The 25,789-nt window shown below is 39.9% G+C and overlaps 1 protein-coding gene across 7 annotated transcripts in view; it reads left to right on the forward strand.

Moving 5' to 3' along the window:
- rngtt (RNA guanylyltransferase and 5'-phosphatase) overlaps positions 1-25,789 on the forward strand; it is a 418,275-nt gene that overhangs the window by 97,589 nt on the left and 294,897 nt on the right. For all 7 annotated transcript variants that reach the window (XM_043686789.1, XM_043686797.1, XM_043686812.1 and 4 more), the window contains exons 9-10: positions 11,536-11,671; positions 15,714-15,785. In XM_043686789.1, coding sequence (XP_043542724.1) covers positions 11,536-11,671; positions 15,714-15,785 — 208 coding nt within the window. The remainder of the gene's footprint in view (positions 1-11,535; positions 11,672-15,713; positions 15,786-25,789) is intronic.

Consider the following 25,789-nt stretch of genomic DNA (forward strand, 5'->3'; position numbering starts at 1 on the left):
GAGGGTTAGTTTGCAATTCTTTCTCTGAACAAATATTTATTTTCGAAAACAATGTACTTATGATAGTATATATTTGGTGCTAGATAAAAAGCTAATTCAATGGGCATTATGACTTCTGGGTTTTTTGAACTTTATTTTCAGAAGCTAGAATTTTGAATAGTTAATTACTATTGTAATAGTTTTTAAATAAAATCTCATGCTATACAGTACATACCAAGAAAATTCAGTGTTTCAGAGACCCCAATTTTCAACATGAGCAAACTATCTGTGAAGCTACTTTTAGGCAGATAATCTCCATGTGAGTTTAACAATCACTTTTTCATGATCAGTACATAAATTGGTTAATATTTACATAGCCCTTGCATCGTGCCTCTTTGATTCCAAATTATAGGACTCATGGGAATGTGAAGTACATGGTGCTTCATCGTCAACATCCTCTCCTGTGTACTCAGAGTCTCAAAATTCATAACTCATCTCTACTACTTGTGAGGAGTGTGCCTTTGTTGTTTAATTATTCTAAAAGTTTTCCTGTCATGCCCAATAAAATTCTCTAGCCTTTTCCATTCCCATGTCCTCTCTTAAAGTAAGCCATCTCACCAGATCTGAAATTAACCTCAAACGGTCTGATGCAGTGTCTCAGGGGTCTCTTGTTTTTTTTTCTGGCGCTTCAGTTTTAATGAACCTTTTTTTTCAATAAGTAGCGCACTTAGCTTGATGTGAAAAGTAGAGCTAATTGTTTCTCCTTCCTTCTAGTACTGGAAGATTATCATATGATCAGTGTTGAAGACAATTTTGTACTCTAGCCATATGCTGAATTGTATGAGATATATCCCTAGCCATGTGTCGGGAAAGTCTTGTATATACTGTTTGTTGCCAGTTTAGACAATTAATCCAGAAACCCAGCTAATAATCTGGGGACCTGGGTTTGAATCCTGCCAGATGGTGGAATTTGAATTCTATACTAATCTGGAGTTGAGAATCTGTTGATGACCATTAAACCATTGTCGATTGTCAGAAAAGCCCATCTGGTTCATAGATGTCCTTTAGGGAAGGAAATCTGCCATCCTCACCTGATCTGGCTTACATGTGACTCCAGATACATTGCATTGTGGTAGACTCTCAACTGAAATCTGTAATGACCCAGCAAGCCACTCAGTTCAAAGGCAACTAAGGATGGGCAAGAAATGCTGGCCTGCCAGTGATGCACATGTCCCATGATTGAATAAAGAAAAAAAAGTACCTTGGTACAATGAAAAGTTTTGTTTTGCATGTAATACAGGCAGATCATACCATACAAAATGCATAGGGAAAAATAACAGAGCGAAGATTGCAGTATTACAACTGTAGAAAAGGTGCACAGAAAATGAGATCAAGATTAAATTAAGAATTTGAAATGTCCATTCAGAAGTCTAATACCTGTGGGGGAAAAAGCTGTTCTTGCAACTACTTGTACATGTATACAAACTTTTCGGAAGAGGGTGGAAGAGCTTACAACCGGGGTGGTACGGGGTCTTTGATTATGTTGGTTGCTTTCCTGAGACAGTAGGAAGTATAGATGGAGTCAATGAATGGAAGGCTGGTTTGCGTGATGGACTGGGCTGTGTTCACGACTCTGTAGTTTCTTGTGGTCTTGAGACAAGAATGTTGTAAAGACGTCTTTTGGGATTACTAGGACTCTTTTTACTGTGTTTAAAACTCTCTGAATTTGTGTTACAAATAAATTGGTTTGTCCAATTTTTATCTTAATTTCTTCTTTTGCGTTGTAAAATTCTATTTTCTTGTTAAGGTTGAAACAAAATCGACAACGCCCATCTCATGAGAGACTACATCATTAAAGCCAAACCAAAACATAGTTCTGAGAAAGGGTCGCTGGACTCGAAATGCCAACTTTGAATTCTCTTCACAGATGCTGGCAGTCCTGCTGAGCTTTTCCAGCAGATTCAGTTTTGATCTATCAAACTTGAATTCGGTCTGGGATTTGACTTGTCCAGTAATAACATCAGCTTAGATCATAGCAAGATCCAGACACCTTTTCTCCTTATTGTTCGAAGACTTGCTCACTAATAAAGCTATGTCACTCTGAATGACATCAGTAATTATGAATTAATGCAGTCTAGCAGTTTTACAGAGGAGAAACACTGTCTCTTTAAAGACTTTAATGAATTATCATATCTGAATGAAAGGTAGGTAAAAGCTTTTGTATATCTTTGACCCTATTTTGTCTGCTTTATCCAGAGTTTCTATATAATGTTGTAATTAATCAACACTGTAGCAGTCCGCTTGTAGTATGGCACTATTGAATGAATCGGCAGCTAGGTATCTATGGAATGACTTAGTTCTTTGGCCACTATCGCAATATTTTCATACTGTTCAGCTTTATTTTCTTTGCCCTCAGAACCATTTGTTTCAACAGTTTCTTCAAATACTTATCTTTGGACAATTCCTGACATTGTGATATGAATTGCATGGAAGCATCATGCATTTCTAGGATTCAGTCTTGGCGGCTATCTCTCCAACCCTGCATTTACCCTTTGAAAATTATTAAAACTTTGTCCCTCTTTCCCTCAAAACATCTTTTAGTAACTCTGTCTTATACAGGCACTTAAGGCTAGGCTGCCTTTGATTTTGAGAGTCAGTAGTTGTAAACTCTTCCACTCTCTGTATCACGGCAGAACTCCCAACATGTCTTGAGGTGTAGTTGAAAATGATCATCTCCCAAAGTTTTTTTATAGCAGCAGCCAGTTGCCCAAAAAGAGAGCCCATTACCATTAAAGTAAACATCTGTCAAAACCAAAAATCAATGGGCAGGATTTGTGCACAACCTAATTGCTTAAATGCCAGCACACACTGTGGAATTTCTAAATTAAATTTCTTTAACCTTTTACATAACATCTCAAACTCCATGATATAATCCTCCATGGACTGATTGCCCATCCTGTTAAATTGATCAAATATTGACTGTGCCTCATAGACTTCCAACAAATCATCCTTTCTGTAAACTCAGTCCATGATTCCTTTTAGAATTTCCAATAAATGCAAAATACTGCAATTGCTGGAAATCTGAAACAAACATAAGAAACTCATCAGTTTTGGCAGCATGTGTAGAGAGACAAACAGAAGTAATTGTTTTTTATTTGATGTGATTTATTGTCATGTGTACGTAAATACATGAAAAGTTTTGTTTATGAGCAGTAAGCAAGGACATACAGATCATGTGGTGAAAAAAGACGTGGACAAACGCATACAGATTACATTATATCAGGTGTGCGCTAAGCTAGATCAACATTAGCAAAATCAGCATTATTTGAAGTTAGAGATTCCATTCATCAATCTAATAACAGCATGGAAGATGATGTTCTTAAACCTACTCATGCGTGTGTTCAAGTTACTTTTCTTGTGCCCGACAGAAGAGGTTGTTGGAGAGTATTACTGGTGTGGAATGGGTCTTTGATGGCGATTGCAGCCTTTCTGCAGCAACGAGTCATGTAAATGGAGTCATAGAATCATAGAGATGTACAGCTTGGAAACAGACTCTTCGGCCCAACCCGTCCATGCCGACCAGATATCCCAACCCAATCTAGTCCCACCTGCCAGCACCCAGCCCATATCCGTCCAAACCCTTCCTATTCATATACCCATCCAAATGCCTCTTAAATGTTGCAATTGTACCAGCCTCCGCCACATCCTCTGGCAGCTCATTCCATACACGTACCACCCTCTGCGTGAAAAAGTTGCCCCTTAGGTCTCTTTTATATCTTTCCCCGTTCACCCTAAACCTATGCCCTCTAGTTCTGGACTCCCCGACCCCAGGGAAAAAAACTTTGCCTATTTATCCTATCCATACCCCTCATAATTTTGTAAACCTCTATAAGGTCACCCTCAGCCTCCGACGCTCCAGAGAAAACAGCCCCAGCCTGTTCAGCCTCTCCCTGTAGTTCAAATCCTCCAACCCTGGCAACATCCTTGTAATGTTTTTCTGATCCCTTTCAAGTTTCACAACATCTTTCCGATAGGAAGGAGACCAGAATTGCACACAATATTCCAACAGTGGCCTAACCAATGTCCTGTACAGCGGAACGTGACCTCCCAACTCCTGTTTTCAAGACTCTGACCAATAAAGGAAAGCATACCAAACGCCGCCTTCACTATCCTATCTACCTGCGACTCTACTTTCAAGGAGCTATGAACTTGCACTCCAAGGTCTCTTTGTTCAGCAACACTCCCTAGGATGTTACCATTAAGTGTATAAGTCCTGCTAAGATTTGTTTTCCCAAAATGTAGCACCTCGCATTTGTCTGAATTAAACTCCATCTGCCACTTCTCAGCCCATTGGCCCATCTGGTCCAGATCCTGTTGTAATCTGAGGTAACCCTCTTCGCTGTCCACTACACCTCCAATTTTGGTGTCATCTGGAAACTTACTAACTGTACCTCTTATGCTCGCATGAAATCATTTATGTAAATGACAAGAAGTAGAGGACCCAGCACCGATCCTTGTGGCACTCCACTGGTTCACAGGCCTCCAGTCTGAAAAACAACCCTCCACCACCATCCTCTGTCTTCTACCTTTGAGCCATCCATGGGTAGAAGATTGGCTTCTGTGATGGTCTGGGTTGCACACACAACCTTCTGTATTTTTTTATGGTCCTGGGCAGAGCAGTTGCTATACCAGGCCGTTCTACACCCAGACAGTATGTTTTCAGTGGTTCATCTGTAAACGTTGATGAGGATCCTTGTGGACATGCCAAATTTCCTGAGTTGCCTGAGGAAGAAGAGGCATTGTTGTGCCTTCTTGACCATTGCATCTACTTGGGAAGACGACAGGTTGTCAGTTATTGTCACTCTGAGGAACATGACGCTTCATGCTGTCTCAAACTCAGCTCCGTTGATGAAGATGGGGTGTGTTCACCTCCGTTCTTCCTGAAGTCGGTGATCAGTTCTGTAGTTTTGCCGATGTTGCCGATTATCATTGCACCATGTCACCAAGTCCTCTATCTCCCTACTGTATTTTACCATGTCTTTATTTGATATCCATCCTACCACGGTTGTGCCTTTAGCAAACCTGTAGATGGCATTCATTTGGAATTTGGCAAAACAGTAGTGGGTGCACAGGGAGGATAATAGGGGGTGGAGAATAAACCCGGGGTGGGGTGGGAGGTCCAGCGTTAGTGCTATCGTGAAGAATGTGCAGTTGTCTATTTTCACTGTTTGCAGTTCTGACTCCCATATGATTCTTCTTCCAAGCTCAGAATCGGAATCTTCAATCCAAGTTTGGTATCTAGGTCTGTGACATCCAGTTCCAAAAATACTTTATTCACACTTTTACTCCCTCCCTGATAAGGATAAAGCTAAAGCTATACTTGCTTCTTGGTTAGAGAAGCAACCTGAGTTCATTTCTCCATCTTGTTTGTATTACTCCAATTATGAAAATGCCAGTGAATAACTTCAATTCATGATCCTACAATGTGATGCAGGCTTTTCACTTTAAAAAACCACCTGAAGCTTAGCTTCTGCCATACACAGGAATTACCTTCTGCATTCTCACCTGAAGAGACTACATTAATATGATTTACCTTGTTTTATACAACAATATCCATATGTTGAATTAGGCAGCAGAAGACTTCCACCAACTTGCAAATATTTTATTGTTGATCTTTCAAACAGTTCAAACATCAGATTCAGCCTTTTGCTTTTGGACTCTTTCCCTCTCTTGAAGCGCACCCTATTTGGGAAGAACTAAACTGTTTTGTTTTAAAAAGCAACATGTTCAGGCATTTATGACACGTCTCTTAATATTTTGTCAGTTCTTGATATTTTTTAATCAACCTGTTCAGAGGTGTTTTACATGCCTCTGGAGCACGTGGGAATTGAACTCGGGTATTCTGACTCACAGTTCAGGATACTATCATTGCACCATCCTAACTCAATTTTTGGAAAAAAAAACACTGTTGTCCAGCATTGCTTTTACATAGCACTGAATGTTTTTATTTCATGTTACCCATTTTTAACTTTTTTCCTCCATTCTCCAACTGTTGTGTAACCTGTATTTCAGAATCATTTACCAATTTATATGCAAAGCCTGTTTTGATCCATGCAATGACAACAAAAGCGACGGAAATGTAGGGAGAGGGGGCTAGAACTAAACTAAATTAAGGACTCAGCTTTTAAAAAATACTTTCTAATAACTTGTTCAAAGATGTTATTATGCAGTTCTGAAGCAGGTGGGACTTGAACCAATGTCTCCTGATCTCTGAGGTAGGAACACTACTGATGCTAAACAAGAAGCACAAATATTTTTTAATTTTGTAACCTGTTCAAAGAAGTTACGACAGCTGTCTGGAGCAGGTGGGCCTTGAATCAGGGTTTTCTGGCCTAGAGGTCTTTTCTTCTTTTCCTTCTTTTTAAAAACAGTATTTTAACACTCATACATCGAGGTTAGATTCAAGAGCTGTTGTGTTGGAGTTTGAACTTGTGCCTCCAGTGCAGTAACTTGGTCTGATGAAAGGTCTTGACCCAAAATATTGACTTCTCCTGATGCTGCCTGGCTTGCTGTGTTCTTCCAGCCTCCTGTTTGTCTACTTTGGGTCTCTAGTTCAGTGAGATGGCCATAACACCACTACCGCTCCCCTAAACTGTGTTTTTGCTACTTTTCTAATCCACCTGTTCAGGAATGTTATTACACACCTCTGGGGCAGGTGAGACTTGAACCTAGGTAGGGTCACTACTACTGCACCAAAAGAGCCTTCCCAACTCCACCTTTTGTTTTAATTGACCTATTCAGGTACGTACTTTACCCACAGCTAAAGCAGTTTGAACTTGAACCCAGGCCTCCTGATTCAAAGACAGTGATGCTACTATTGTGCTACATGAGGCCCCCCCAACACCGCCCTCCCCCCAAGAAGTGTCCTTACACATAAATGAGAGGATTTATAGAAAAAAGCTAATCACTAAATCACCCGTGATATTTTTTCCCATATATTAACCGGATTTCCAATTGAAGAATGTATGTGCAAAGCCTTTTAAGAGCAATAGAAACCTTTAAAACGGAGAAGGGGTAGAGAGAGTAGGAGGAGGCCCAACTTTCTTGTTGTTTTTTAAAAATGTTCTCACCAAACTGTTATTTCAAATCTCTGCAGCAATACAACTTGAACCCAGGTCTCCTGGCTCAGAGGCAGTGACACTACCATGGAGCCACAAGAAACAATCCAAACCCAATTCTTTTTTTCATGTGTGGAAGAGTTATTGCACATGACTTTTCCCGCACTAAGTCATCCTGACTTCCAATTCAATACTTCAGGTATTTTCTAAGCAACCGGTTGAGTTGTTAATGCTAGCCTCTGGAGCAGTTGGGACTTGAACCTGGGTCTTCTGGCTCAACCAACTCAGTTTTGTTTCCTTTTAAACCCAGAAGCGTTATTACGCACAACTGAGCGATTCTGCCACCACCAAAGTCACTGAGTTTTTTTCCCCCCTTTTTTGTTATTTAACTACCACTAGTAATCACTCATATAACCAATTGAATATTTACAAGCATAATCCTTATGGGCAATGCAAACAATCAAAAAAGGAGAGCGAGGGTAAGGAGAGAGAGAAGGGGCTAAATCAAAATGAATTTGGAGGGGGAGATAAAGCACTGTATCTCCCGTGGTGCCCACCCCTCTCTAAAGACATTGAAAGCATTGATGGACACCGCTTGCTTCCTCCCCAAGGGCACTTCGGAACGCATGTTCTCAACTGAATTCTTAAATACGAAGCTCAGCGAGCATCACTTGGTCTCAATCAACTCTGGAGCTGATCTGTGTGAGCCTTAAAGGGATCTGCATTTTTAATAGTTTTGTTGGGGTTTAATGCAATGACAGTGTAATTCAAAAATCATTCATGTACAGAAGACCATGCTATAGCAGACATTTTGTCAGGAGAAAATATGATAGAAAATGACTGTCAAGATAATATCACTGCTATGAAAATTCTTGCTTAATGTAAGTGTTATTACCATGAGCACAGGATAAGACCAGCAATAAGAAATTTTGATTAAAAGATGAAATGCCTCTTATAGCTTTTTTGGAAAGGTATGATAAATTTCATAATCTATAATTTTATAATCTAAATTTTATGATCAAGTTATTTGATAGCTTGAATTGTAAAACAGTTTAAATGTATTTTTGATTTGCCTTAGAAGTTTAAACAAGGAATTCAAAACAGCATTTGTGAGAGATCATGTGATTTAAACTGAATGACTGACTGAAAGCTACCTGATGAGATATTGCTGCTTATTTTTGTGTGAAGTTTTGCTACCAGAGAAGGGTAAGCTGTGATCCCTAAGATGATTCCATTCAGAAGAAATGAAACATCCCAACAGATGGGCAGGTTTGTTTGTGAAAGTCTAAAGGCCATAAGACCTGGAAAGAAGTCTGATGCAGTTTCAAAGTAGTCAGAGAATCGTCAGTGATATAGCCTGTCTGTGTTAGTTAGAAATTTGAAACTGAAGTAAGACTAATACTTCACTGGAGTTGAATGCCTCTAAAGGATATTGCTGGAGAAAAATGGTTGAATTGTTCTTTTTGTTGTCAGTGATGAGATCTTTGCATATAGCTTTGTTTTTCTTTTGTGCAAGGAATATTAGATTTTAGATTAAATTACTTACAGTGTGGAAACAGGCCCTTCGGCCCAACAAGTCCACACCGACCCTCTGAAGAGCAACCCACCCAGACCCATTCCCCTACATTTACACCTTCACCTAACACTAGGGGCAATTTAGCATGGCCAATTCACCTAACCTGCACATCTTTAGACTGTGGGAGGAAACCGGAACACCCGGAGGAAACCCACGCAGACACGGGAATATGTGCTTATTTGTTAAAAGTACAATGGCATCCTCATGTAAAAATATTCAGTGACTGACCATCACGGCAACCAAATAGCAAAAATAAAAGTTATTGTCTACCATGATCGGTTTCACTCTGAAACCAACTTGTTACGTATTACCTTTAGCTAGGGTCATAACAATTGTGACTTGTAAGCATGTTATAGCTGTTGATTAGTAACAGCAATCAGGAGGAAATCTTCAATACCTTTGAATCATGATATTTCCTCAATGCATTTACAAAAACTGAATCCCACGTGTGTGGTTACCAATGAGCAATGGGACTTTGCTTTAATAAATGTAAGAACAATTTTTTGATGTTGGCAGCAACAACTGTTCTTGTTTGTTGTAGAAATCACCTGTTCTTTTCTGAACAAACATGATTAATTTGGACTTAAGTATGGGGGATATGACCAAGACGTTCATGGATGAGATGATAATTGGGTGGTAGATCGTGAGGAGGAATGTAGCAAAAGTGCAGGAAAGTATCAATGGACTGGTCAGCTGAACAGAGCAGTGAGAAATAGATTGAACTTGGAAAGGGCAAACTAGTCAACGGGAATGAATAGCAGCATCTTGGAAATTACTTTGGTGTGCATATTGAAAGACCCCTAAAGGTAGCAGGGCAGTTAGATAAGGTGGATCAGACAGCTTATGGGATGTTTGCCTGTATTAGATAAGGCATAGAATTCATGAGCCAGAATGTTATGTTGCAACTGTATAAAACACTAGGTGGGCCACAGTTAGAGTACTGTGTGCATTTCTGTTCATCATATTACAGGGAAGATGTGTTTATGCTCCAGAAGGTGCAGCAGAGATTTATCAAGATGTTGCCTGGGCTGGAGGGTCTGAAATATGAAGAAAGATTGGATAGCCTACAGTTGTTTTATCTGGAACAGCAACATTTGAGAGAAGAATGTCAGTGAGAGGGTGGATAAGAAAGCAATAACGGTGGGGGGCAATAACGATAGTGCATGGGTTTAAGGTAAGAGGTAAAAGTTAGAAGAATTGAGCAGAAATCTTTTCACCTAGAGGGGGTGGGAGTCTGTAACTGTCTAAAAGAGTGGTTAATTCAGAAACTCTCAGCTTATTAAGGAAGCATTTAGATTTTTACTCACATTGCCGTTGTTTCCAGGGATATGCATCAAATCCTGGAAAATGGGAATAGTACAGTCAGATCTTTGTTCACTAGTGTGGACACGATGGGTCAAATGGTGGCCTCTTGTGCTGCAGCAATGTGTTGGTTTTACCATTGATATGTTGCAATTAATGTTTAAAACATATTTTTTAAAAAGTGTTGTGTTAGAGGATATTGTGTAAGACGTTGCTGGAGTTGTAAATTTTCCCATTGTTCCCTTTATATCTTTGCGTATAATTTGAAAATTATAGAGCTGAATGAAATGTTAGATTTTAATTTCAGTGAATGCATTGGTTTAAATTTTAACAGTTAGCTGATTATAATTTTTCTAATTTGTATGCAAGTTTTAAAAAGAATATTTGCATCTCCTACTATAAATGTCTGAGTCTATGGTAATGAGCCTGAGAGAATCCCAAACCGAGAATTAGCTTTCTGGCATGTGAGGGTATGGGAAAATGGTGTACAAAAGTGCAATTGTGAGGTTGTGTGTGTCCCAGTAATTAGACTGATTTCTGATTTTAGGGGGAGGTGACCAAGTGTTATGAATGATAGCTGAAACTGCATTAAGGCTGTAATCAACTGTGATTTTATTACATAGTGGAGCAGTCTCAAAAGAGCAAATTGCATACCTTATGCTGCTATTTCTTACGTTCATGCAATGAATGGATTTATGTTTGGTTAAAATGCTGGATGTGTAGAATTGCAGATGGTCTACTTCAGTGACATTGTAGGAAATTGACAGCAACATTGTATGCAGGATTGGGAAGATAAGAGCAGGAATAGACCTTCCAGTCCTTCAAACCTGCTCTGCCATTCATCTAACTCCAGGACCCTGATTCTGCTTTTTTTTCTCTATACCATTTGGTCCCATATTTCCTAAGAACAGTATCTAATCCCCTTGAAAACCTTCAGTGTGTTGGCTTTAACCACTTCTTGTGATAGAAATTTCCACAGACTGCCTATTGTTTGGGTGAAGAAATTTCTTCTGGTGATTTGATGAGCAAGAAACTGTGGCTTAAACAACTACAAATGATTATCTATAAGTTCTGCTTTGGACAACAGGTAGCTGTTGATATAATAAAAAAGCTGCAGATGTTGGAGATCTGAAACAAAAACAGAAGTTGTACGAGAAACTCAGCAGGACTCTGAAGAGTCACCAGACTGGAAATGTTAACTTTGCTTTCTACTGAGTTTCTACTTTTGTTTTAAGTCGTTTTTGATGTTGAGTATTTATTAACCCACTCACTCACCTGCACTTTTCTTTTTAAAGATGACTTAATGTGACAAATTTGCTGAATTGTTTAGAAACATAGCTGTATTTTTCCAAACCAAAGTTACTGAAATTACTTACACATAAACAAGAGTGTATTCTCATATAAGAGTGGAAGTAGCATTAAAACAAACCACTTGTGACAGTAATTAATTTTTAGTTTATTATTTTCAAATAATCCTGTTGATGTTCCTTTTTGAGCAATTTTGATGAAGTAGGAATTCTTTTAATCATTCAGAATACTGATGTGTATTGTTTGTTGCAGGTATATGATGCTTATTGATGGCAAGGATGAAGTGTACATGATTGACAGAGACAATTCAGTGTTTCATGTAGCAAACCTGGAGTTTCCTCTACGCAAAGATCTGCGTCTTCATTTGACTAGCACCCTTTTGGATGGGGTAAGAAAAGTTTTTTTGCTTTTTTTGGAGACTCTCTTATTTTTAACAAAGGCGCATTACTGTTGATTATTCCTTTTTGTCACTCATTTCCCTTAAGTGACAATGAAAGGTTGGAAAAGAACTTGCCTGAAGAAAGGGCAGAGTTGAGAATGGGGTGCTGGAAAAGCACAGCAGGTCAGCAGCATCTGAGGAGTAGGAGAATCGATGTTTCGGGCAAGAGCCCTTCATCAAGAATGATTCCTAATGAAGGGCTCTTGCCTGAAACATTGATTCTTCTGCTCCTCGGTTGCTGCCTGACCTGCTGTGCTTTTCAAGTACCCCACTCCCGACTGATCTCAAGCATCTGCAGTCTTCACTTTCTCCTCCATGAGAAAAGGACAACCAGGTCATCTTGCCGATGAAATACTTCTGAAGTGTAACTACAATTGTAGTGCAGGGAAATGTGAGCAAAGGAAGGTCCAACAAATATCAATGAGATTAATAACCAAGCAATCTGTTTTATCGACCAAAAGCAAAATACTGTAGCTGCAAGAGATTTGAAATAAAAGCTGTAAGTGTTTTAGAAAATTCTTAGTGTCTGTGGAGAGAGAAACAAATTTCTGTTTTGAATCCAGTTTGACTTTTCTTTAGATTTCATGAGAGGGAGATGACTGCTGAGTTTTATGCTGCTGGAAGAAGGTGAGGAAGACCAAGTAGAAGTAGTTCAAGGAAAGGTTATGGGGCTAGGGACCTTAGAGTTTAGAAATGTCATGGAATAAAAACTAAAGAGTGTTAATAGCTGTCATAACGGGATAAAGCATTGTTCCAGCATAGGTGTCAAGAACTAGAGGGCATAGGTTTAGGGTGAAAGGGGAAGATATAAAAGAGACCTAAGGGGCAACTGTTTCACTCGGAGGGTGTACATGTATGGAATGAGCTGCCAGAGGAAGTGGTGGAGGCGAGAACAATTGCAACATTTAAAAGACATCTGGATGGATATATGAATAGCTGAAAATATGTTGCTGGAAAAGCACAGCAGGTCAGGCAGCATCCAAGGAGCAGGAAAATGGACGTTTCGGGCATGAGCCCTTCTTCAGGAATCATTCCTGAAGAAGGGCTCATGCCCGAAACATCAATTCTCCTGCTCCTTGGATGCTGCCTGACCTGCTTTTCCAGCAACACATTTTCAGCTCTGATCTCCAGCATCTGCAGTCCTCACTTTCTCCTGGATATATGAATAGGAAGGGTTTGGAGGGATATGGGCCAGGTGCTGGCAGGTGCAACTAGATTGGGTTGAAATATCTGGTCGGCATGGACGGGTTGGACCCAAGGGTTTGTTTCCGTGCTGTACATCTCTATGACTCAATTACTCTAATTAGAATTAGGGCCTGTTTCCACATTATAGGGGTCCTTCGGCTCAACAAGTTCTCACTGACCCTCGGAAGAGTATCCCACCCAGACCCATCATGCTACCCTATTACTCTACATTTCCACTGACTAATGCACCTTACCTACGCATCCCTGAACACTATGGGCAATTTAGCATGGCCAAATCATCTAACCTGAACATCTTTGGACTGTGGGGTAAACCGGAGCACCCTGAGGAAACCCACGCAGATATGGGGAGAATGTGCAAACTTCACGCAGGCTTGAATTGAACCCAGGTCCCTGGCGCTGTGAGGCAGCAGTGCTAACCAGTGTGCTGCCCATGGCAGAATAGCAGAATAATTATGTCCGGTAGAAAATAAAACATGAAAACAAATCACAGTTCTTGGGGCTGGGGTGGTATATCAATATGTAGAACTGAGTTAATGGTCTGAAGTTGTTGAACTCAATGTTGAGTCTAGAATGCTGTGAAGTGCATAATTAGAAGAGTAAGTGCATTTCTCAAACTTGCATTGAGTTTCATTAGAACACTGTAGCAAGCCTAGGATAGAAATTGCAATATGAGAACACAGTGTTAAGAAATGGCAAGCGACTAGACGGTGAGGGGTCATGCTTGCAGATTGAGCAGAAGCAATCACCCAATCTGTATTTAGTCTCCCCACTGTCGAGGAGACCAGTATTAAGCAGTATCACTGTTCCATCTGTTTCTTCACTTTCAAAGAAGAATCATATTGGGCTTGAAATGTCAACTCTGTTTCTCTCCATGTTACTGCCAGGCAATCTGTCTATGAGGTTGCTGGAGGGATGGCTTTTGATTTGGATGCTCAGGTCTCCCTACTCTGGCTTGAACCTTGTGATGGGAGTACCACCACTGTATCAAGTTTGGCACCTAAAATATTTTAATTTGATCCTCCTGTATAATGCTTAATTTTCTCATTTTTAAATTAGCTTTTGTCAGATACACATTTTTGCATCAATCTTTCATTAATGACATTTGGAAGCAATTATAGAAGGTGTGCACTTTTATTTGAAGAGTTAGGCGAGAAAACTAGATTGAATAAAAACATAGCTAGACAAAACTCTTTTACTCTGCGTCGTCAAGCTGAAACCAATGTTCTCTGACTTTTGTGCAGGCTTGAAGTGCAAACTTTATAACTACAGTGAAGAATACCATGCAGTTCACTGTTTGCCAATTAGATGCGGTGTAACTGAAGTTTGGGCTCAATTGGAAGGCTGACAAAATTGAAATGTCATCGTGATCAATGCGACTGTCAATTTGTGTGGGGTGTAAGCATGCTGTAGCTACTGGCTTGTGTATTACTGGAAATGAATCTAATATGTGAACAGCAGCAGGTGGCACAGATGGAATGGCTGTTGAATCTGACCCTTTCCAAAAATCACTGCACTAATGTTTGTAATAACTGCAGAGAATGTAAAGCCAGCATTACAAGTAGAGAAACTTAAACTTTTCTTTCTTGATTTAATTCTTCCAATTGTGTGGATATTGGTATTCTAGTCTATTGTTCCTTGGTATAAATTTTTGCATATTCAAGGGGGAAATATTTTTTGCCTATGTTATAATAGTAATCAAATTTTCAGACTTTTATTGGGACCAGTCTGGGTCCATGAGCTGCTTGCTTTGCCCTTGATGTTTTTTTCAGTTTGTATATAGAAGAAGTGCATAATGCAGGTCCAGTTGTACACTAGTTGAAACACCTGGATGCAGTCTTATGAAGCAATAGGTTGCAGGTTTAGTCTCCTACTCTGCTAATGTATGTGTCAGAGGGGTTAAAGACTATTTCTACAAGAGAGGGCACTGATTTGTAGTTTATAACCCATACTTGTGTTGATGGAAGATGAATGCAAGATTTAGTGAAATCTGTGAAATCCTTTCTGGAATGTTTGAAGAATGCACGGTTTTCTCTTGTTAATTAATGTTGTTAGCTGTATAGAAGAATAGAAGTACGATGAGAATGCTGTATGTTGAAATTCTTAGTAAGAACAGTTTGGGCTGAATTTCATATTGAGGATCATTTTACAATGCCAACACTTACAGGTACTTTAGGTTTCCAGTTTTTTGCAACTAGCAAAAGCATAGACAAACTCACAAATAACTTTAATTACTAATTACTGGATTGACATGATAGTAACAGCACAAACGGAGAATCACATTACTGAAGTGTAAAGCTGGGCATTAGTAGCATGGGAAAGCTATTTGTGTTGTACTACAATGCTGTTACCTCCACATTAGGCTAATGAAGAATGACCACCCAGTGACAAATGTAACTGCATAACTTATAAAATTTATTAATATTAAGCCGATCGATATATTCACATTTGCAAGCAATTCTGAATTACAGTGACCTGTTACAACTTAATGATGAAGTGCCTGTGTTCCCTGCTGTATTTTAAGAGCTTGTGTTTAAATAAGTGAGTGGAAGACAGTGTTTTTGATTTAGACAGCTATTGCTAAACCTAATATTGAGTACTAGAAAATAATGTGTGTATTTATGTTGTGAGGGGATGTGGTATATTCAGTGTCATTTGGTCTGTGCTGGTTTGAGTTCATGGACTGTAATGTAAGTAACAAGCAAGTAATTAATGTTTGAACATTTGTCTACCAGTTCTCCAAATATAAAGAAGTCAAATTGACTTATTTATCTTTTTATATTTCTAGGAAATGATCATTGACAAAGTAGATGGAAAACCTGTTCCTCGGTATTTGATTTATGACATAGTAAAGTTTAGTGTAAGTACCAATTTTTAAATGTACCGTCGTTCCTTTGATGCCACTATTATTTAATTTCTGGCCATGTGGTCGGTTGACAGAATTCAATTAAGATTTATATGTTGAGCTCTAATGAGTGGAACATAATGTGAATTTCAAGTTTGAAAATCATTTGAAGTGCATAAAATGTGCTTCATGTCTTTCAGTACATTTGTTTTACCTTTTGTATATACAAGCAAGGACATTTAGCTGAAACATTAAAATTTAATGTTTCACAAAGACTAATCCCAGCCTGAAAGACTTCCTTGCAAAGATGGGTATTGTGCATGATCACTGCATTTCGAAGTGCCTCAAGTTGAATTATCTGTTGTGCTGTTTTTCAAACAACCTTTTTTCTAAACATAACTTTTAATTTTGAGGCCTGACAGTGATACAGATTGTAGAGGACAGTTGCTCAAGGGAGGGATATAGTATTGACCTTGAGGTGATTGAGGACTGGATAGATTGTGATGGTCAGCATTATTAGTTAATTTAGCCTCATCTCATTGGAAATTACTTGATGAAGGCAAAAGCTTTACATATATTTTCATCAGACATCAATTTTGGACTTCAAAGATCAAAACCTGACTTTGCTCACTGGTATTGATGAGATGCTTTTTTAAAACATCATTTGATGAGCAATCATTTCTAAAATACTGTGATTAGTACAAGTCAGATAATTCAAACATGAAACATGTGCTAAAATTGTTTTTGCTGGTGGTCTATTTACAACTACTGTAGCATTCTTAAATTTTTAAAATTACTTGTAGGATGTGGGCATCGTTAGCTGGCCAGCATTTATTGCCTTTCCCAGTTGCCCTTGAGAAAGTGGTGGTGAGCTGCCTCCCTTAAACTGCTGCAGGTTGACCCACAATGCCCTTGGGGATGGAATTCCAGGATTCAGACCCAGCGACAATGAAGGAATGGTGATATATTTCCAAATCAGGGTGTTGAATGGCTTGAAGGGAAACATGCAGGTGGTAATATTTGAACCAAGGCAGTAACGAGGAGGAGCTGAGTGGCATGGGCAGAACTCAAACTGGGCATCACTGAGCAGGTTATTACTGAGCAGGTGTTTGCTAGCACTGTTGATGACACTTTCCATCACTTTACTTATAATTGAAAGTAGCCTGTGGGGATGGTAGTTGGCTGGGTTGGATGTTTCCTGCTTTTTTGTGTACAGGACAATTTTTCACATTGTTGGGTAGATGCCAGTGTTGTAACCATACTGGAACAGCTTGGCTAGGGGAACGACAAGTTCTGCAACACAAATCTTCAGTACTATTGCCGGAATGTTGTCAAGGCATATAGCCTTTGCAGTATCCAGTGTCTCTGCCTGTTTCCTGACATCACATGGAGTGAACTGAATTGGCTGAAGAATAGTATCTGTTATGCTGGGGACCACTGGAGGAGGCTGAGATGGGTCATTCTTTGGCACTTCTGACTAAAGATTGCTGTGAATGCTTCAGCCTTAGTGTTTGCATTGTTGCACTGGGGATATTTGTGGAGCCACTGCCTTCTCCAGCAAATTGTTTAATTGTCTACCACTATTCACTACTGGATGTGGCAGCACTGCTTAGGCTTAATCTGTTGTTGTGGAATCTCTTAGCTCTGTCTGTCACTTGTTGCTTATGTTGTTTGGCATCCAAATAGCCTTGTTTGGTAGCGTCATGAGTTTTACACCTCATTTTTAGTTATGCCTGATGCTGCTCCTGGTATTCCTTCTTGCACTTTCTCTTGAATCAGGGTTGATCCCATGCTTGATGGTAATATCGATTGTAAATATGCTAGGCCATGAAGTCGCAGATTGTGTTGGATTACAATTTTGCTACTGTTGATGACCCACAGCGCGTCATGGATGCCCAATCCTGAAGTGCCAGATCTTTTTCAAGTCTGTCCCATTTAGCTCAGTGATAATGCTATGCAGCATGTTGGAGGATACTCTTAATGTATGCCAATATTTTACAAAACTACCTACTCAGTGATAGCTTTGAAATATACATAAATTCAGTAATTAATCAGAAAAAAATCTTAGGCTGTTTTAGCTGCTATTTGATTCAGTGATGCTTCAGCAGCCATCAAGGATTTAATTAACATTTTGAAATGGACATCTCCGAGATATTCATAAGTACGTGAACGACTGGAGTTGAAAAAGTATCTTCTGTTGTTGCCAGAGGTTTAGATTATGAATGATGGATGTAAGAAAGTGAAGAATGCCGTAGAGTCATAGATTCATAGATTTCTACAGCACGGAGACATACCCTTTGGCCTAAATTGGTCCAGGCTGACCAAAATGTCCATCAACCCTAACCTAATTTCCCTGCACTTGGCCCATACCCTTCTAAACCTTTCCTATCCATGTATTTGACCAAATGCCTTTTGACTGTTGTTAATGTTGGTGATTTTTACTGTAGATCATAGTAGAGCACTATTTATATTGACACTTTGGAAGAAAAATACTACAAATTTGCAAATCTGAAAGCAAAACAATGTTGGGCAACTTGTCAGGCAACATCTGTGACCAGAAAAAAAACAGAGTTATTACCTCAGATAGCTTTTTGTCTGAAACATCAACTCTGATTCTCACTGCACCATGACAGCCAGATCTGCAGAGTATTTCCATAATTTTCTGTTTTTATTTCATTTTGGTGATTTATTTGTATACTGTAAAGCTAGTGCCTGTGAATTAGCTTCACAATATCTATGAATACGGCCTGAAGAGTGTAACCAGGATAAGTTGAGGTAGAATGAACAGTGTAAACAATAAAATCTGGTTCATCAACACTGGATTAAAATGTCATCATGCTGAGGTTTGTCATTATGATACCGAGCAAAGCTTTGTGCTTGAATAGTGAAATGTTTTGTTTTTATGTCCCAATAAATGAGGTAAATTTAAGGAAGACTGCATCAAAGAAGTTTGCAAGGAAACTATTATATTAGTTCTAATAGTATTTTGGAAGTCTTTGTTGATGAGACAAATTAATGCAATTCCCTATTATAATAGTATTTTGTATGTACATATATTAAGTAAACTGTATCGATTCAAGAACATGGCTCACTACATCTTCCTGGGTGCAATTACAGATGGGCAATCAATGAGATAAATGATCATATCTCTTTGCTCTTTTTTTAACTCTTTAAATTCTCCTCTTATGGTGCGCTCTGTTTCTGTCTGAAAATTATAGGTACTTGATTTTTGAGGCAGCAGCTATGCTGTTGTCAAAATAGCTTTAAAAAAATTTTGTCCCTAATTATAGGGAAAGATTTTGTTTCTGCTTGATACCACTCGAGAAAAAGAGGTAGTAAATATAAAACATGGAGAATTCTAAGGATAATATTATTCCTTGGTGCACATTTGGTTGTCTTAATTTTACTTTCCTATTCTTTCATAGAATCATAGAATCCTTACAGTGCAGATAGATACCATCGACCCATCATATCTCCACCAATTCTCTGAAGAGCATCGCCCCACCCTATCACTGTGACATAGCATTTACCTTGCTAATTCCAAGCTTGCATAACTCTGGACAGTATGGGGCAATTTCACATGGACAATCCACCTAAGCTGCACATCTTTGGATTGTAGGAGGAAATCAGAGCATCTGGTGGAAACCCATGCAGACACTGGGACGACATGCAAACATCACATTGACAGCTAATGAGGTTGGGGAGGAGGGAAAGCCGAATAGAATTGATAGGGAGAAGCTGTTACCACTTGTAAAAGGAACAAGACAATATAGATTTAGTGATGTGTAAAAGAAGCAAGGGTGATATCAGAAAAATGTTTTCACACAGTAGCTAACGTGTGGAATACGCTTCCTAGAAGTGTGATTGAGGCAGACAATATGTGCAATAGCATGGGGAAAAAGCAGGAGATTGGCACTGGGTAATGGTGTTTGTTTGAAGAGCTTGATATCTGAATGGCCTTCTTTTGCATTGTAACAAGTCTGTGTGATTCTGTGAGCTCTGGAACTTGGAGCCAAGGCAACAAAAGACATGGTCATCAGTGGTGGAGCAATTCCAGTTTGAATGGTGAAAGAGGACAGGCACTTAAAATTAAGATCGTGAGCCAGTGTGGGTCACTGAGCACAGTGTGTTAGAGGCTAGGGACTTGCTATGAGTGAGGACCTAGGCAGTTAGGTTTGGATGACTTTGAGTTTGGGGAGGGCAGAATGTGGAAGACTAATCAAGTGTGTATCAAAATGGTTGAGTTTCAGGATAACAAAGGCTTGGATGAGGGTTTCAGTGGCAGCTAAGCTCAGATATGGTGAAGTTGAGTGGTGTTAGAGATTAAAAATAGGCAGTCTAAGTGTAGGCATGAATTTGGGACTATGAGAAGACTGGTGCAATCTCAGAATGTCATTGAGGAGAGTAATGGTATTGGTAACAAGTTGATGGACTTGCTTTAGTTTTCCCAGTGTTTAATTGTAGAAAATTTCTGCTCATTCAGTACTGGATATAAGAAATACATACAGATAAATGAACAATAATGGAGGAGATGAGAAAGATGTTGCTATTGTAGACAATCCATCAGCATACAGGTATCTTTGACACTCACATTTTTATATAGAGTCATAGAGATGTACAGCATGGAAGCAGACCCTTTGGTCCAACCTGTCCATGCCGACCAGATATCCCAACCCAATCTAGTCCCACCTGTCAGCACCCAGCCCATACTCCTCCAAACTCTTCCTATTCATATACACATCAAAATGCCCTTTAAATGTTGCAATTGTACCAGCCTCCACCACTTCCTCTGGCAGCTCATTCCATACATGTACCACCCTCTGAGTGAAAAGGTTGCCCCTTAGATCTCTTTTATATCTTTCCCCGTTCGCCCTCAACCTATGCCCTCTAGTTCTGTATTCCCCGACCCCAGGGAAAAGACCTTGTCTATTTATCCTATCCATGCCCCTCATAATTTTGTAAACCTCTATAAGGTTACCCCCTCAGCCTCCGACACTACAGGGAAAACAGCCACAGTCTGTTCAGCCTCTCCCTATAGCTAAAATCCTTCAACTCTGGCAACATCCTTGCAAATCTTTTCTGAACTCTTTCAGGTTTCACAACATCTTTCCGATAGGAAGGAGACCAGAATTGCACGCAATATTCCAACAGTGGCCTAACCATGTCCTGTACAGCCGCAACGTCTCCTCCCAACTCCTGTACTCAATACTCTGACCAATAAAGGAAAGCATACCAAAAGCCGCCTTCACTATCCTATCTACCTGCACTCCAAGGTCTCTTTGTTCAGTAACACTCCCGAGGACCTTACCATTAAGTGTATAAGTCCTGCTAAGATTTGCTTTCCCAAAATGCAGCACCTCGCATTTATCTGAATTAGACTCCATCTGCCACTTCTGAGCTCATTGGCCAATCTGATTAAGATCCCATTGTAATCGGAGGTAACCTTCTTTGCTGTCCGCTACACCTCCAATTTTGGTGTCATCTGCAAACTTACTAACTATACCTCTTATACTCGCATCCAAATCATTTATATAAATGACAAAAAGTAGAGGACCCAGCACCTATCCTTGTGGCACTCCACTGGTCATGGGCCTCCAGTCTGAAACACAACCCTCCACCACCACCCTCTGTCTTCTACCTTTGAGCCAGTTCTGTACCCAAATGGCTAGGTCTCCCTGTATTCCCTGAGATCTAACCTTGCTAACCAGTCTCCCATGGGGGAACCTTGTCGAACGCCTTATTGAAGTCCATATAGATTACATCTACCGCTCTGCCCTCATCAATCCTCTTTGATACTTCTTCAAAAAAGACAATCAAGTTTGTAAAACATGATTTCCCGCACAAAGCCATGTTGACTATCCCTAATCAGTCCTTGCCTTTCCAAATACGTGGACATCCTGTCCCTGAGGATTCCCTCCAACAACTTGCCCACCACCAACATCAGGCTCACTCGTCTATAGTTCCCTAGCTTGTCCTTACCACCCTTCTTAAATAATGGCCCCACGTTAGCCAAGTATCTCAGCAAGTAGCCCAGCAATCACTTCTCTAGCTTCCCACAGAATTCTAGGGTACACCTGATCAGGTCCTGGGGATTTATCCACCTTTATGCATTTCAAGACATCCAGCACTTCCTCCTCTGTAATATGGACATTTTTCAAAGTGTCACCATCTATTTCCCTACATTCTATATCTTCTATCTCCTTTTCCACAGTAAATACTGATGCACAATACTCATTTAGTATCTCCCCCATTCTTTGCGACTCCACGCAAAGGCCGCCTTGCTGATCTTTGAGGGGCCCTATTCTCTCCCTAGTTACCCTTTTGTCCTTAATGTATTTGTAAAAACTCTTTGGATTCTCCTTAATTCTATTTACCAAAGCTATCTCATGTCCCCTTTTTACCCTCATAAGTATACTCCTACTGCCTTTATATTCTTCTCAGGATTCACTCGATCTATCCTGTCTGTACCTGAATATACTTCCTTCTTTTTCTGGACCAAATCCTCAATTTCTTAGTCATCCAGCATTCCCTATACCTACCAGCCTTTCCTTTCACCCTAACAGAAATATACTTTCTCTGGACTCTTGTTATCTCATTTCTGAAGGCTTCCCATTTTCCAGCTGTCTATTTACCTGCGAACATCTGCCCCCACTCAGCTTTTGAAAGTTCTTGCCTAATACCGTCAAAGTTGACCTTCCTCCAATTTAGAAATTCCACTTTTAGATCTGGTCTATCCTTTTCCATTACTATTTTAAATCCAATAGAATTATGGTCGTTGGCCCCAAAGTGCTCCCCCACTGACACTTCAGTCACCTGCCCTGCCTTATTTCCCAAGAGAGGGTCAAGTTTTGCACCTTCTCTAGTAGGTACATTCACATACTGAATCAGAAAATTTTCTTGTACATACTTAACAAATTCCTTGCCATCTAAACCCTTAATTCTATGGCAGTCTCAGTCAATGGTTGGAAAGTTAAAATCCCCTACCATAACCATCCTATTATTCTTACAGATAGCTGAGATCTCCTTACAAATTTGTTTCTCAATTTCCCTCTGACTATTAGGAAGTCTATAATACAATCCCAATAAGGTGATCATCCCTTTCCTATTTCTCAGTTCCACCCAAATAACATCCCTGGATGTATTTTCAGGAATATCCTCCCTCAGTACAGCTGTAATGGTGTCCCTTATCAAAAGCGCCACCCCCCTCCTCTCTTGCCTCCCTTTCTGTCCTTCCTGTAGCATTTGTATCCTGGAACATTAAGCTGCCAGTCCTGTCCATCCCTGAGCCATGTTTCTGTAATTGCTATCATGTCCCAGTCCCGTGTTCCTAACTATGCCCTGAGTTCAACACCTTCCCTGTTAGGCTTCTTGCATTGAAATCAATGCAGTTTAATTTATCAGTCCTGCCTCGTTCCCTGCTTTGTCCCTGCCTGCCCTGACTGTTTGACTCGCCTTTGTTCTCAACTGTACCAGTACCAGTCTCAGATTGAAATCTTTCCTCACTATCTCCCCCCCCCCCCCCCCACTTCCTGTGTTTTTCCTTCCTGTGTTGTTGGTTCCAATGTCTACAATGATATCCTGCCGGCCCCTCTCCCCCTTGAGAACATTCTGCACCGTCTCTAATACATTCTTGATCCTGGTACCAGGGAAGCAACACACCATTCTGATTTTTCACTGCTGGCCATGTAAATATCTGTCTGTACCTTGGACTAGAGAGTCCCCTAACAAAATTGATTTTTTGGAACCCGACGTACCCCTCATTGCATTAGAGTCAGTCTCAATATCAGAAACTTGGCTGTTCGTGCTACGTTCCCCTGAGAATACATCACTCCCTACATTTTCCAAAAAAGCATACTTTTTTGAAATGGTGATAGCCACAGAAAACTCTTGCACTAACAGCCTACCTCTCTTATCTTTGCTGGAGTTAACCGATGTATGTGTCTGTATCTGCGACTTTTCCCCCTTCCTATAATTGTCATCCATTGCATCGCCTTGCTCTTGTAAATTCCTTATTGCCTCTAACTGTCTCTCCAACCGATCCATTCAATCTGATAGGATTCACAACCAATGGCATTAATCCAGGCAACATTCTTGTAAACTTCTTCTGCACCCTTTCTAGTTTAGTAACATCCTTCCTATAACCAAGTGAACAAAACTGAATACAGTACACCAAGTGCGACCTCAGCAATATCCTGTATAACTGCAACATAACTTCCCAAATTCTATACTCACTGCCCTGACTGATGAAGGCCAGTGTGCCAAAAGTCTTTTTCACTGTGCCTCCACTTTTAAGACAACAGTGAATCTGAACTTCAAGATCCCTCTGTTCCACTACACTCCTTAAGGACCTATCATTCACCGTGAAACTCTTATCTTGATTTTACTTTCTAAAATGCAAGTCGCACTTGACTATATTAAACTCCATTTGCCATTTCTTGGCCCAACTTCCCCAGCTGAACAAGGGCTGATGCAAGGCAGGGTTTGATAATCTTCCTCACTGTCCATGATACTGTCTATTTTACTGTCATCAGCAAACTTACTAATCATGCCTTGTACATTCTCATTCCAAATCATTGATATAGATAACAAACAGTAATAGGCCCAGCACCAACCCCTGAGGCACTCCATTAGTCACAGGCCTCCAGTTCGACAAGCATTCTTCCACTATTACCCTTTGCTTCCCACCATCAAGTCAATTTTATACCCAATTTGGCAGCTCCCCCCGGATTCCATGCGACATAACTTTCCAAAGCAGCTTACCATGTGGAACCTTCATGAAATCCACATAGACTATGTCCACTGCCCTGCCCTTGTCAACCTTCCTCATCACTTCATCAAAGAACTCCAACAAATCTATGAGGCATGACCTCCCACTCTCAAAGCCATGCTGACTACTCCTAATCAAACCCTGCCTTGCCAAATGCATGTATGTCTTATCTCAGAATCTTCTCAAGTAACTTACCTACCACTGATGTTAAGCTTTACTGGTCTATAGCTTCCAGGTCTATCTGCAGCTCTAGAAAATTTCGAGTCCAATATGACTCTTCTGTATGACACCTTTTCTATTTGTTTCCTCTTACAATAAATGTTATTCTATTAGCCTTCCCAATTACCAGCTGTGTCTGCGTGCTAATGTTTTGGGAATCAAACATTACACCACTCAGATCCCTCTTCATCTTAGAGCTCAGTAATCTCTCACTGTTTAGATAAAATGCTTTTTCATTTTTCCTGCCAACATAGGCAATTTCATATTTTCCCACATTATACTATATTTGTTGGATCGTTGGCCATTCATTTAACCTATCTATATCTTTTAGGAACCTTCTTGGGTACTTTCCTACTTATCGGTGTGTCAGCAAATTTGGCAACCATTGAGATTCATTGAAATGAATTATATGAATTATGAACAGCTGCGATCGTAGCACTGTTCTCTGTGGCACACCGTTTGTTACTTTTGCCAACCAGACAATGACGCATTTATGTCTACTGTGTGCTTCCTGATGGCCAGCTAATCGCTGATCCATTCTACACCCACACCATGGATTTTTATTTTCTGCAATAATCATTGTTGAGGTATTTCCATCAAGTGCCATTGATTTCCTCTTTATCTCCAGCACGTTACTTCCTCAAATTATTCCAATCAGCTGGTTAAACATGTTTTCACATTCACAAAACCATGGTGATTCTGCGGTTATTACCTGCGGTTATTACCTGCTGTTATTATGCCCTCCCATAACTAGTTAATTAGTAGTTTCTAGTATTTTCTATATGATGGATGGTCTCGGTGTTCTATGGTTTCCTACTTTCTGTCTCCCTCTATTTTTGAACGATGGAGATAAATTTGCTCTTCCAAATTAACTTAGTCGGAACTTTGCTGCATCTGGTAGCTTTTAGAAAATCAAAACCATGCACCAACAATGTCCCTAGCCTTTCCTTTTAACTGTTGGATGAAGTCCATCAGCACCTCAGTACTTGTCAGTCTGCAGCTCCAACAATTTTCTCGGTTCCATTTCTTTGGT

This window comes from Chiloscyllium plagiosum, chromosome 3, assembly GCF_004010195.1.
Source record: "Chiloscyllium plagiosum isolate BGI_BamShark_2017 chromosome 3, ASM401019v2, whole genome shotgun sequence".
Lineage (NCBI taxonomy): Eukaryota > Metazoa > Chordata > Chondrichthyes > Orectolobiformes > Hemiscylliidae > Chiloscyllium > Chiloscyllium plagiosum.